At 36.2% G+C, this 12,308-nt stretch overlaps 1 protein-coding gene across 5 annotated transcripts in view; it reads left to right on the forward strand.

Annotated features, from left to right (window-relative positions):
• The window catches only part of DDX4 (DEAD-box helicase 4), a gene marked incomplete at both ends in the record, with an annotated part of 47,865 nt that overhangs the window by 19,305 nt on the left and 16,252 nt on the right, over nucleotides 1–12,308 (forward strand). For 3 of the 5 annotated variants that reach the window (XM_080717634.1, XM_080717635.1, XM_080717636.1), the window contains 8 exons: nucleotides 720–821; nucleotides 1,891–1,971; nucleotides 2,694–2,741; nucleotides 6,547–6,594; nucleotides 6,696–6,743; nucleotides 7,479–7,621; nucleotides 8,210–8,362; nucleotides 9,545–9,699. In XM_080717634.1, coding sequence (XP_080573760.1) covers nucleotides 720–821; nucleotides 1,891–1,971; nucleotides 2,694–2,741; nucleotides 6,547–6,594; nucleotides 6,696–6,743; nucleotides 7,479–7,621; nucleotides 8,210–8,362; nucleotides 9,545–9,699 — 778 coding nt within the window. The remainder of the gene's footprint in view (nucleotides 1–719; nucleotides 822–1,890; nucleotides 1,972–2,693; nucleotides 2,742–6,546; nucleotides 6,595–6,695; nucleotides 6,744–7,478; nucleotides 7,622–8,209; nucleotides 8,363–9,544; nucleotides 9,700–12,308) is intronic. The other 2 variants (XM_080717637.1, XM_080717638.1) reach the window with 2 other exon arrangements.

Here is a 12,308-nt window from a genome sequence, read left to right on the forward strand (position 1 = left end):
GCCTTGTCATAAATTTCCCTCTGTTGATACTTGGGTGACTATTCAGTAGGTGCTTCTTTTTTTACTTTTTAATGTCAGAGGGTCTTTTTTGCTTTCTTCCTTAAACCTCAAGAATGTGTTATAAATTGTAGAAGAGAGATATGTTAATCTAGATCAGCCACAATTTAGATAAATGGGAGAATGTGTTTATCTTGAATAGAATCTTGGGAAATAGGGGGATGGAAGAAATTGTATATTATTTTTGTTCAAGTGTAGCAATATTCCTTACTCTGCCAAGTATACCTCTAATGAATTTGGAGTGAAATAGTATAAAAATTATTGTGCTTATTTCCTGATTATATGTGGAGATATGTTGAAACTGCAGTAATATAGCCAGAAAAACTGTAGTGCACTTAAAACCTTTGATAAAAGGGTTTACTTGGGAACATTCTCCCCCCACCCCCATTAGATTGTTAGGGTAACAGGCCCTCCCTTGTGAAGTTAGTACTTTTGGATTTCAGTGAGTGAAGGCTGTCTCCTAAATCGAGTCTTAGGATAATTTTGCAGAGTTGTGATTGTGGAGAAAAAGTTTAAGGAAAAGATAGGCTCATTAATCTCTCAAAGTATTTACTTAAAGATATTGAATTATGCACAACTTAAATTTGATCACCATGTCCCCAAGATTTCTTGGTTGTTACTTTTTTGTGTTGTTCTTTTGTGTGTGTGCTTTAATGTTAAAGGCTATCAAGATACACATGATTCAGAAGCTTCGGGACCATCCAGAAGAGGTGGAAGAGGTAGTTTCCGAGGTTGCCGTGGAGGATTTGGTCTAGGAAGACAAAGTTAGTAGTTGATTCTAAAACACCCAAAACCAAACCTGTCACATAATGTTGTTAGGATTAAATGAGAATATTTTATCACAGGGGCTGATAACAAATTAATCATCCACATTGTATATTAACATTATTATCAACACATGTAATTGGTTAAGTTGGAGTGCATGATTTTTTTTCACAAGCTTGTTCTCAGTTCTTTAGTATTGTATATGAACTGTTTTAAAACTTTGGTAATATGGACCACCTTATAAATTGGTGACCTTCTGTGTGGCTGTACACTTCAACTTTACCAACATGGCTTCCTATCTTAAATCCATCAGCCATCATTTCTTAGAGCTAAGGCACTATCTGCCTAAGTCACTGTTGGAAAATGTCTCCTGAGAGATGAGGATATATTAGTGGTTTCGGGAGCTAAAAATATTAATAAATTTCTGATAATGATTTAATAAGTGCATAGAATGTTAGTAAATTGCCCCTTTTTAAAAAGTGAAGGGTTCTGTGCAGGGTTGGTAAAGTTAGTTTTGGTGAGTAGGGATGCTATTCTGGAAATAACAAAATGTGAAATTTCTGTTGGCAATAACACTACTATTTTTTGGATAAGTTATATGATTTGCTTATCATATTTTGGAATAGTATTGGACCCAAATCATTTTATAAAGTAATTTTGATTTAAAATTTGAGGAAATAGCTGGGCATGGTGGCGCAGGCTTGTAATCCCCACGCTTGGGAGGTGGAGACAGAAGGATTGCGCAGGTTTGAAGCCAGCTGTGCTGGCTTAAGAGACCCTGTTTCCAAATAAAAATATAAAATAGGTCTGGGAGTGTAGCCCTGAGGTAGAAGGGTTTCCAGGAACCTCAGTGCCACCAAAAAATTTTTTTTGAGGAAATAATTTGTAATAAAAGTACATAATTTTTAGAGAAATCCTTTGTTGTGATACTCTGAAAATACTATGATTCTTACTAAACTATTTTACCCTACATTTTAAAATTCTGATACTATAACTTGGCTTTTTTTACTAAATGATTAAAAGATTCTTAAAAATAATATAGTTTAATTTTATTTTCTCCAAATCAAGATAATGAATTTGACCAAGATGAGGGGGCACATCGTACTGGTGGCATTTTTGGTTCTAGGAGATCAGCATTAAGTGGCACAGGTGAGAAACAAAACTTAATAATGAATATTAATCACACAAAAATGCTTTAGTAAACCGAAAATATATGTTTAAGTACATTATATTGGCTCATGATTTTTCCTGTGTTTACTATTTTGTTTTTACTATTTTTTTGTGTGTGCAGTACTGGGGATGGAACCCAGGGTCATTCTACCTTTGAGCTACACCCTCAGCCCTATATTTTTATTCTTTATCTTGAAACAGGGACTTAACTGAGTTGCAGAGAGCTTCACTAAGTAGCTGAGGTTGTCCTCAAACCATGATCCTCCTGTTTTAGCCTCCCAAATGCTGGGATTACAAGTGTGCGCCCAATTTTCCCTGTGTTTAGGACAGGGGAATACATGGACAATTTTGCCTACCAGATAAAATTTTTGTGCTGTGAATTATTATGTAACTTACCAGTTAATTTCAGGTGTGAATTATACTTTTAATGAAGAAATATGAAGCTTGGTTTGCTTCAAAGAAAGGTTTCAGAGTTAGGGGAAAATGACTTGTGTGATTTGAGGAAAAAATGGAAAAAAGGAATACAATTGTTGATAAAAATGGGTTAGATGAAGTTAAGGTTTAAACTAGATCTAGAAAATATAGGGTTGAAGGACAAAGAATCCTAAGTATTCTCTATTTAATAGAAATAGCAATATGATTTATATTTTTAAGTGAAAATTGTGTTTTCTCTAGATGTTTTACAAAACAATGTTTTACAGGCAATGGTGATACTTACCAAAACAGAAGTGGCAGTGGGAGTGGACGAGGTAAGTTATTTGAATTACCTATAAAAGGTTAAAGTTACTGTAATTGAAGTATAAGTTTTGAAATTAAAGGTTAACAGTTACTGTTTTTTTTGTACACTGCAAAGAATATAAATTTACATAGCCTGTATTGGAGAGTTCCTTAACTCTCTAGGAATTCCAGGATCAGCAGATGCATTCTAGCAGTTGTATACTATGAATATACTTATGAAACACATACAGGGACATTCACTGAGTCATTTATACTAAGTAAAATTTGAAAATCATGTGAGATTTATCAGTTAATTGCTTTAACATAACCACAAAATGGGATACTGTGCAAATGTTAAAGGTAGAGGTATATTTGCATAGACAAATCATTAAAAATGTGCCTTTTCATTGAATAATTACTAGATTTTGTCTAAGGAATGAAGTTACTTCTATGATTATGATGTAATATCCTGAATTTTTTTTCAAAGTTTAAACAAATGTCATATAAAGGTCAAAGTGTTTTTTAGACCAGTAAACCAATAAAAGCTTGTTTGATTTCTGGAAAGAGTCTTGGTAATCATTATTAGTCCGAGAGCATTCAGAGTGACAGCACTCTTCTCTAGCCAGCTTCTCAGATTGTTTAGTGTAGAAAAAATTTACTAAAGACCAGTTAAACCAGATCTTTCCACAAATGCTCACTTTTTTAATTTTAATTTTTTGATGGTACTGGGAATTGAATTCAGTGGCATTCTACCTCTTAGCTATATCCCCAACCCTATTTTATTCTTTGAGACAGTATTTCACTAAGTTTTAGAGGGTCTTACTATGTTGCTGAGTCTGGCTGTGAACCTGTGATCCTCCTATCTCAGCCTCCCAAGTACTAGGATTATAGTTGTGCCTCAGCACACCCTGTAAATGCTCACATCTTATATGAAGGAGGAGTTCAAGACCTGTGGACATTAAGGACAAGGAAATTGGCTCATATAAAAAAGTGTTATATCTTATTAGCTTTTGAATTTAATTAATACAGTCACAATACCTCAAAGTGACCCAATAGAGAGTTATCTAAAAATCAGGTCGCTTATAGAAAAGAGTTAATAGGCCTAACTTCTCTTTACCTAAAATTAATAAGGAAGTCAGGCATGATAGCACATGCCTATAATTCCAGTACTTGGGAAGCTGAGATAAGAGGATTGCAGATTTGTGGCCAGCTTCTGCAACATAGTGAGACCCTATTTCAAAATAAAAAATAAAACAGGACTAGGGGTTTAACTTGGGTAGGATGCGCCTGGGCTTAATCCCCAGTGCTACACACACACACACACACACACACACACACACACACACACACACAGAGTAAAATTGAAAATCCTAGTCAGGCATGGTGGTGCATGCTTGTAATTCCAGCATTGAAGAGGCTGAGACAGGAGGAGGATCAGAGTTTGTAGACAGACTCAGCTACTTAGTGAGGCCCTTTGCAGCTCAGGATGTTGCTTGGCGGTAGAATGCCCCTGTTCATCCCCAATACTGGGGGGGGGGATATATATATATAATTATTTTTATAAGGTTGGTCCTTGGCAAGTTTTAGATAAGGTTTTTCAGAGAGACAGTACTAATAGGAGATGGATACATGAAGGGATTTATTAGGCGAATTTGTTCACATGATTATGAAGATAGAGATATTCCATGATGGGCCATTTGCAAGCAGGATAACCAGGAAAGCCAGTAGTATTTTTCAGTCTAAGTCTCAAGGCCCCAGAACCAGAGAAGCCAGTATTCTAACAGTCTGAGGCCAATGACCTGAGAATTTGGGGGGTGTGAGGACAAATCCTGGAGCCCAAAGACTGTAGGACCTAGAATTCTAATACTTGGGTAGGAGAAGGGTGGCCAGCTCCAGAAAAGAGAATTTGCTTTTCCTCTACCTCTTCATTTTATCTGGGACCTAAGCAGATTAGATATTGCCTAACCACATTAGGTGAGGGGCAGTCTTCCTTCTTATCCACTGGTCCACTGATTCAAATTTAGTTTCTTCTGGAAACACTATCATAGAAATACCCAGACATTCTGCTTATCTCTTAATCTAGTCAAATTGATGCCTAAAATTAACCATCACATCTAACATCTGAGTTTCTTGGATTTGGGAAAGGGTGTGCAACATCCTAACTGGGAAGAATGATTCATTGTGCCTAAATTGTTTGTACAGTGTGATTTATGCTGAATACTTGCTTTCCTTCTGGGAGTCTGGAATTTTGTTGCAGTGTGTTCCAGGTGGAAGGTGCATACATTATTAGCCCCTAATGAAAACTCTGGGCACCGAATCTCTGATGAGCTGTTCTGGTAGATAATATTTTACTTGTGTTTTCACAGTTCTGTGACTTAAATGGGAGAAGACTGAAGTTTGCACCTGGTTTTCTCTGGGCTTTTTTCCATGTTCCATTTTCTCCTTGCTGATCTTGTTTCCTGTTCTTTCATTGAAATACATCATTGCTGAGCTGGGCATGGTGGTGCTTGCTTGTAATCCCAGCATTTGGGAGGTGGAGACAGGAGGACTGCAGTTCACGGACAGCCTCAGCTACTTAGTGAGATCCTCTTTCAAAATAAAGAATAAAAAATAGAGCTGAAGTGTATCTTGGAGGTAGAATGCCCCTGGGTTTCATCCCCAGCACCACACACACACACAAATTATTGTCATGAGTATGACTATATTCTGAGTCTTGTCATTCCTTCTAGTAAAGCATTGAATTTGGGAATGGTCTTAGATACCCCCCAAGAGATTTTTAGTTTCTTTTAAGGGATTTTTACTGTTTTTTTTTAAACAAAATAACAGCTTAATAAAAATAATAGTGTAGAATACTTCATCTGTATAAAAATTAGCTTTTTTTTTCTTCTTTTTTTTGGTGGTACTGGGGTTCCTGGAAACCCTTCTACCTCCAGGCTACACTCCCAGACCTATTTTATACTTTTTATTTAGAAACAGGGTCTCTTAAACCAGAGAGGCTGGCTTCGAACCTGTGCATTCCTCCTGTCTCTGCCTCCAAAGCATGGGGATTACAAGTGTGCGTCACCATGCCCGGAAGCATTTTTAATACCAAGGAAACTTCTAAAATATAGAATTCCAGCTGGGTATGGTGGCGCACGCTTGTAATATCAGCATTTGGGAGGCTGAGACCCAGAGTATCGTGGTTTGTGGACAGCCTCCACTACTTAGTGAGGCCCTCTGCAACTCAATGAGACCCTGTTTCAAAACAAAGAATAAAAAATAGGGCAGGGGGTGTAGCTCGGAGGTCAAATGCCCCTGGGTTTCATCCCCAGACCTGCCTCCCCCCAAAAAAGTATAGAATTCTATTATCTTTTTTTTTTTTTCAGTGCTGGTGATCAAACCCTCAGGGCCTTGTACATGCTAAGTAAGCACTCTGTTACTGAGCTGTATCTCCAAACTGCAAGATTCTATTTCTTTTCACTGTCTCAAGTATTTGTAAGAAGGGTGTTTAGAAGATACCTACCCATTTTTAGGACTTGTCCTCTTTTTTTTTTTTTTTTTTTTTTTTGCATTTCTGGGGATGGAATCCAGGAGCATTCAACCTCCACGATACACCCCCTGCCCTATTTTTTATTCTTTATTTTGAAACAGGGTTTCACTAAGTTGTGGAGAGCTTTACTAAGTAGCTGAGGCTGTCTGTGAACTGTGATTATCCAGTCTCTGCTTCCCAAATGCTAGGATTACAATCCTGTGCCACCACACCCGGCTGGACTTGTCCTCTTTGAAGACAAGTATTGATAGTAAAGATATACACAGCTTTGTATCATGTCTGATTGTCAATATGAATTTCTTTGATAGGTGGTTACAAAGGTTTAAATGAAGAAGTAGTAACGGGCTCTGGAAAGAGTAAGTTTTACTTAAGATAAAGTATTTGATTTTTATAGCAAGATTCCTTTACTCCTCAGATCCTAAAATCACATCTCTTTTTTAATTTGATCCTCATTAAGATTTTTGGAAGTCTGAAACTGAAGGAGGAGAAAGTGGTGACACTCAAGGTATGTTACATTTGGTATGACTTTATATTGCATTTTACTAAGAATGAAAAATGTGTAAAATGATTAAATTATTATTTCTTCTTCTTCTTCTTCTTCTTCTTCTTCTTCTTCTTCTTCTTCTTCTTCTTCTTCTTCTCCTCCTCCTCCTCCTCCTCCTCCTCCTCCTCCTCCTCCTCCTCCTCCTCCTTCTTCTTCTTTTTTTTTTTTTTTGGTGGTACTGGGGTTCCTGGAAACCCTTCTACCTCCAGGCTATACTCCCAGACTTATTTTATACTTTTATTTGGAAACAGGGTCTCTTAAGCTTCGAACTTTTATTTGGAAACAGGGTCTCTTAAGTGCGGGGATTACAAGTGTGTACCACCACACCCAGCTAAAAGGATTAAATTTTAAAAGTTTGATTAGAGCGAGGTGTGGTGACACAGGCTTGTAATCTCAGCATTTGAGAGGCTGAGACAAGAGGATCACGGTTCACAGCCAGCCTCAGCTACTTAGTGAGGCCTTTTGCAGCTCATTGAGACCCTATTTCAAAATAAAGAATAAAAAATAGGGCTGGGGGTGTAGCTAGGGATATAGTGCCTCTGGGTTCCATCTACAGTACTGCAAAAAAATTTTTGTTTGATTAGTGAAAACTAATGGTAAGCATTGGAAGTTCATAATATTTAAAACTTGATTTTGTTTCTTCATTTTTCCTTCTAGTCTATATAATGTATATTAATTTTTTATTTGTATTCCAAGGACCCAAAGTGACCTACATACCCCCTCCTCCACCAGAGGATGAGGACTCCATCTTTGCGCATTATCAGACAGGCATAAACTTTGACAAATATGACACTATTCTTGTAGAAGTATCTGGACATGATGCACCACCAGCAATTCTGGTCAGTGTATTGCTTTTGTATTGATATCTAGCAAACTTTGGTTTAAAATTATGTGGTATATTTTAAGTTGATATTGACAAAAATCCTTAATTTTAGCATCTCTGGTTGGAAATTTAGAGCCATGTCTACCATCTTCAATAGAATTAATTGCTTTGTCAAAAAAGAGTAATAAATTTCATTCTCATCAGAATAGAAATTTAATTTTCTAAAAGACACTTTTTGTAGAGATTCAGGATGTTTGTATCCTAATCATGTGAGAAAAGTATGTCTTAGTAGAGTAGATATTGTAAGGAAATTTGGGAGAGCCCTCTTAATTATTCTTAAAATGAACTCTTGTTTTTATCAGAGTTTTTCATATCACATAGATTTTAATCAAGATGAACAGATGTTTTTAGAACTACTGTCTATGGAAAATACTTCAAGTCATAATAAAAATATGGATATTTACTTTTGAGTGGGGAATATTGGTACCATTAGTGTGTAAAGTAGAATTAACAAAAATTGAAACTAAATCAAATGGAATGTTTATGAAATAATGTGCGTCTTAAATATGGAAGTTAAATCAGTGCCTTTTTTTTTCCTTTTTAGACTTTTGAAGAAGCTAATCTCTGTCAGACACTGAATAGCAACATTGCTAAAGCTGGTTATACTAAGCTTACTCCTGTGCAAAAATACAGTATTCCTATTATATTAGCAGGACGAGATTTGATGGCTTGTGCTCAAACAGGGTCTGGGAAGACTGTAAGTCACTTTCCAAAATGTATCCTGTCCTTTATCTAAACTTAAGTTTTTCGAATTTTGGGTCTAAGTATTAGCTTGAATCTCTTTTGTTGAATAGAAGTTTTATATATAATTTCGGTGAATTGTCATACATATGTTTTTGCGTCTGATTTCTGGTTTTATTGGAGTTTGTTTTTTTTGGAAGGAGTTTTGAGTATTTCTAGTATAGTATTGAATTTTATAGGTTGTAAGTATTTCTCAGTGTGTTGAGCTCTTTCTGGGACATAGTAGTATCTAAAACAGATGATTGATGATCAGAGCACTAGAGATGATAAACAGTGAGAAAAAGAGAAAATAGTTTCTTAATATAGGTGATATAATCTTGGAATCAACAGATGAGAATAGCTATATATATTGTACTTGGTCCTTAGTATGAACTAACATCAGGTTATGCTAACTCTAAAAGAAACACGAGACCAATGGTTTTAGGAAAAATATGGGAGATATATTTGTTAAATAGGGTTCTATGAGATGAGACTTATTTCCAGGATTTTGGAGTCCCAGTGCATACAGTTTTAGTCTTAATCAGATTCCATCAAGAATGAAAGGGAAAATAAGTAACCTTAGCATAGTATGACATAGTATGAGTGACTACGTAAACATGACAGTTGAGGTAAATTGTAGGAAGTGTCTTACTTGCTTAAATGAAAAAACTAAAGGCAAAATTTCTCTTTTCCAGTGTAATTTTAATTGGGTGATGTTAGTTAAGCAATCCAAGTGATTTCCAAATTTTTACTCTGCTCATAGACCACTTTTTCTTTGCCTATGATAATTTTATTATTTCCCTAAAAGGACTTATTTAGAATAACTGTTAAATGCAAGTAATTTTTCATCAGATTACATCCATATTCTCCCTTTATAATGTTTATCTGGTAAGAATACATGTATATGCTTATTTTCTTAAAAGATTATATATTTTGAAGGGTAGATTAATTTTAGAAACATTTTATGTTGTGTAATATGAACATAAAGACCTAAATGTTAACTTGTTGAAGTAAAAATTATTTTCAATTTTCATTTTAAATTTACCAGCAAGGTGGAAAAGGACTCTTAGAAGATTATAATAAGGGCATGAGGAATAGATTGCTATAGGGACAAAAGTGACACATTATATATTTATAAATTAGGCCATTTAATTTCTAGGCAGCTTTTCTCTTACCAATTTTGGCTCACATGATGCGTGATGGAATAACTGCCAGCCGTTTTAAAGAGCTGCAAGAACCAGAGTGTATTATTGTAGCACCAACTCGAGAATTGGTCAACCAGATATATTTGGAAGCCAGAAAATTTTCTTTCGGGTAAGTATCTGGAATACCATTCAAAAAAGTTTTTTTTCTCACTTTGTTTTGGGAATAACGTAGTATACTCACGTAAATCTTAGCACTACTTGAAGTATTTTTTTTATAATTTTGATTATAGAATCCTTTTTAAGAGAAACATGCCTACTAAAATTAGATAAGATACAGAAAATAGTGAAAATATTGTTATAGTTTTGGTAGTTTTTGATGCGTGTTTAGAAATAAACTGGGCATTCTGAATAGTTTTCTATTATTTTATATATAACTTAATGTGGAAAACTGCTTTTGCATCATTAGACCTATATTTATTTATTTATTTATTTATTTATTTATTTATTTATTTATTTATTTGTGGTACTGGGGTTCTTGGAAGCCCTTATACCTCCAGGCTACAATCCCAGACCTGTTTTATACTTTTTAAAATGTGGAAACAGGGTCTCTTAAGCCAGCGCATCTGGCTTCGAACCTGTGTGTTCCTCCTGTCTCCTCCTCCCAAGCGTGGGGATTACAAGTGTGTGCCACCACGCCCGGCGTATATTTTTCTTTTTAATGTTGTACTGAAGATTGAATTCAGGGGTACTCTACCTCAGAGCCACACTCCCAAATCATACCCTTTAAAAATTGTGAAACAGGGTCCTGCTAAGTTACTGTACACTGGCCTTGAACCTGCAGTCCTGATGTTGTAGCCTCCTAAATACCGTGCTTATAGGCATGTGCCACGGTGCCCATCTTATTTTTATGTACATATGCATTTGTTATTTATTTATTTTTGGTACTGAGGATTGAACCTGGGGTCATTCTACCTCTAAGGTATACCCCCAGCCTGCTTTACTTTTTTTTTTTTCCAGTACTGGGGATGGAACCCAGGGGGATTCTACCTCCCAGCTATACTCCCAGCCCAACTTTTTTATTCTTTATTTTGAAACAGGGTCTCACTGAGTTGCAAAGGGCCTCACTAAGTAGCTGAGGTTGTCGGTGAACCAATCCTCCTGTCTTAGCCTCCCAAATGCTGGGATTACAAGTATGTGCCACCACACCTGGCTTTTTTACTTTTTATTTTGAAACAAGGATCTCACTAAGTTGCTGAGGCTGTCCTGGAACCTCTGATCCTTCTATTTCAGCTTCCTAAGTACTGGGATTACAGGTGTGCACCACCACACCTGCCTTTGAGGTCTATTTTTTTTTTAACTTTAATATGTCCATGTGTCTACGTTTTATTTGAGGCATTTAGTTTCTTTTTAACTTGGGACTATTGCAAGTAAAACCATAATGAATATTCTGCTATATAAAATTTTTAATTTTTTTGTTTTTTTTAGTTTGTCTGTGGTACTAAGAATTGAACCCAGGGCTTTGTGCATGCTAAGCAAGTGCTCTACCACTGAGTCACATCTCCACCCATCCCCTTTTTTAATGAGACTAAGTCTTGCTATGTTGCTAAGTTAGCCACGAACTCCTTCCTGCCTCAGCTTCCCAAGTAGCTAGGACTATAGGCAGGTGCTACTATATCCAGCTAGTCCCCCCCCCCATAATTTATTCGGAAACAGGGTCTCACTAAGTTGCTGAGGCTGGCTTTGAACCTGTGCGATCCTCCTGTCTCAGCCTCCCAAGCACTGGGATTACAAGCATGTGCCACCACGACTGGCTTGCTAGTTTATCTCTTTTAAATATCTTTGTAAATAGGTTTTTCTCAATTTTAGTATTATAGAGCATGAACCTAGTTTAAAACCTAAACTAACACATATTTCTACCAGTAGTATGTGAGAAGTCTACTATATTCCCTTTGTGAACATTTGGTATTATCTATTGCTCTCTAACAAACTACAAACTAGTTGCTTCAAACAATAAAAATTTACTGAAGCCAGGCGTGGTGGCGCACGCTTGTAATCCCAGCATTCAGGAGGCCGAGACCTGGAGGATCGCGGTTCGTGGACAGCCTCAGCTATTTAGTGAGGCCCTCTGCAACTCAGTGAGACCCGGTTTCAAAATAAAGAATAAAAAGTAGGGCAGGGGGTGTAGCTCGGAGGTCAAGTACCCCTGGGTTCCATCCCTAGACCCGCAAAAAAAAAAAAAAAAAAATTTACCGAATTACCATTTCTAGGGGTTAAGAATTGGTAAGCAGCTTATCTGGGTTGCAGGCAAAATGTCAGCCAGGATTGTAGTTATCCAGAAGCTTTTCTGTAGCTCTCTTTAGGCTACTTAATTATCCTTAGGAAATGCAGATGACTTCCTCTAGAGCCAGAGAGAGTGAGAGAGAGAGATCCATAGATCAAGGAGGGACTGCAGTGGCTTTTATGAAGTAATCCCAGAAGTCACCATTGCCTCTGTGCCATGTTCTATCATAAGAAGAATTTCACTAAGCTATCTTTATTTTCTTTCATTATTTTTATAAATGTCTAGTAAATTTTTGTGAACTATCCATTATTAGAAACTTAGTTTTTTTCTTTGCTGTTTTTTAGAGTTTCTAATATAGAAACCACTAGCTTTTTATTTTGTGTAAGTCATTTTTTAAATTAAAATCACTTTAATTTCAAACTTGATCTTTTGGAAAAAAGTAGATGCACATTGCTTATGTATGTGTGTATTTCTTGCTGATTCTCAACTATGATGTT

The sequence above is a fragment of the Muscardinus avellanarius genome, assembly GCF_963383645.1.
Source record: "Muscardinus avellanarius genome assembly, chromosome: 1".
In the NCBI taxonomy this organism is placed as follows: domain Eukaryota; kingdom Metazoa; phylum Chordata; class Mammalia; order Rodentia; family Gliridae; genus Muscardinus; species Muscardinus avellanarius.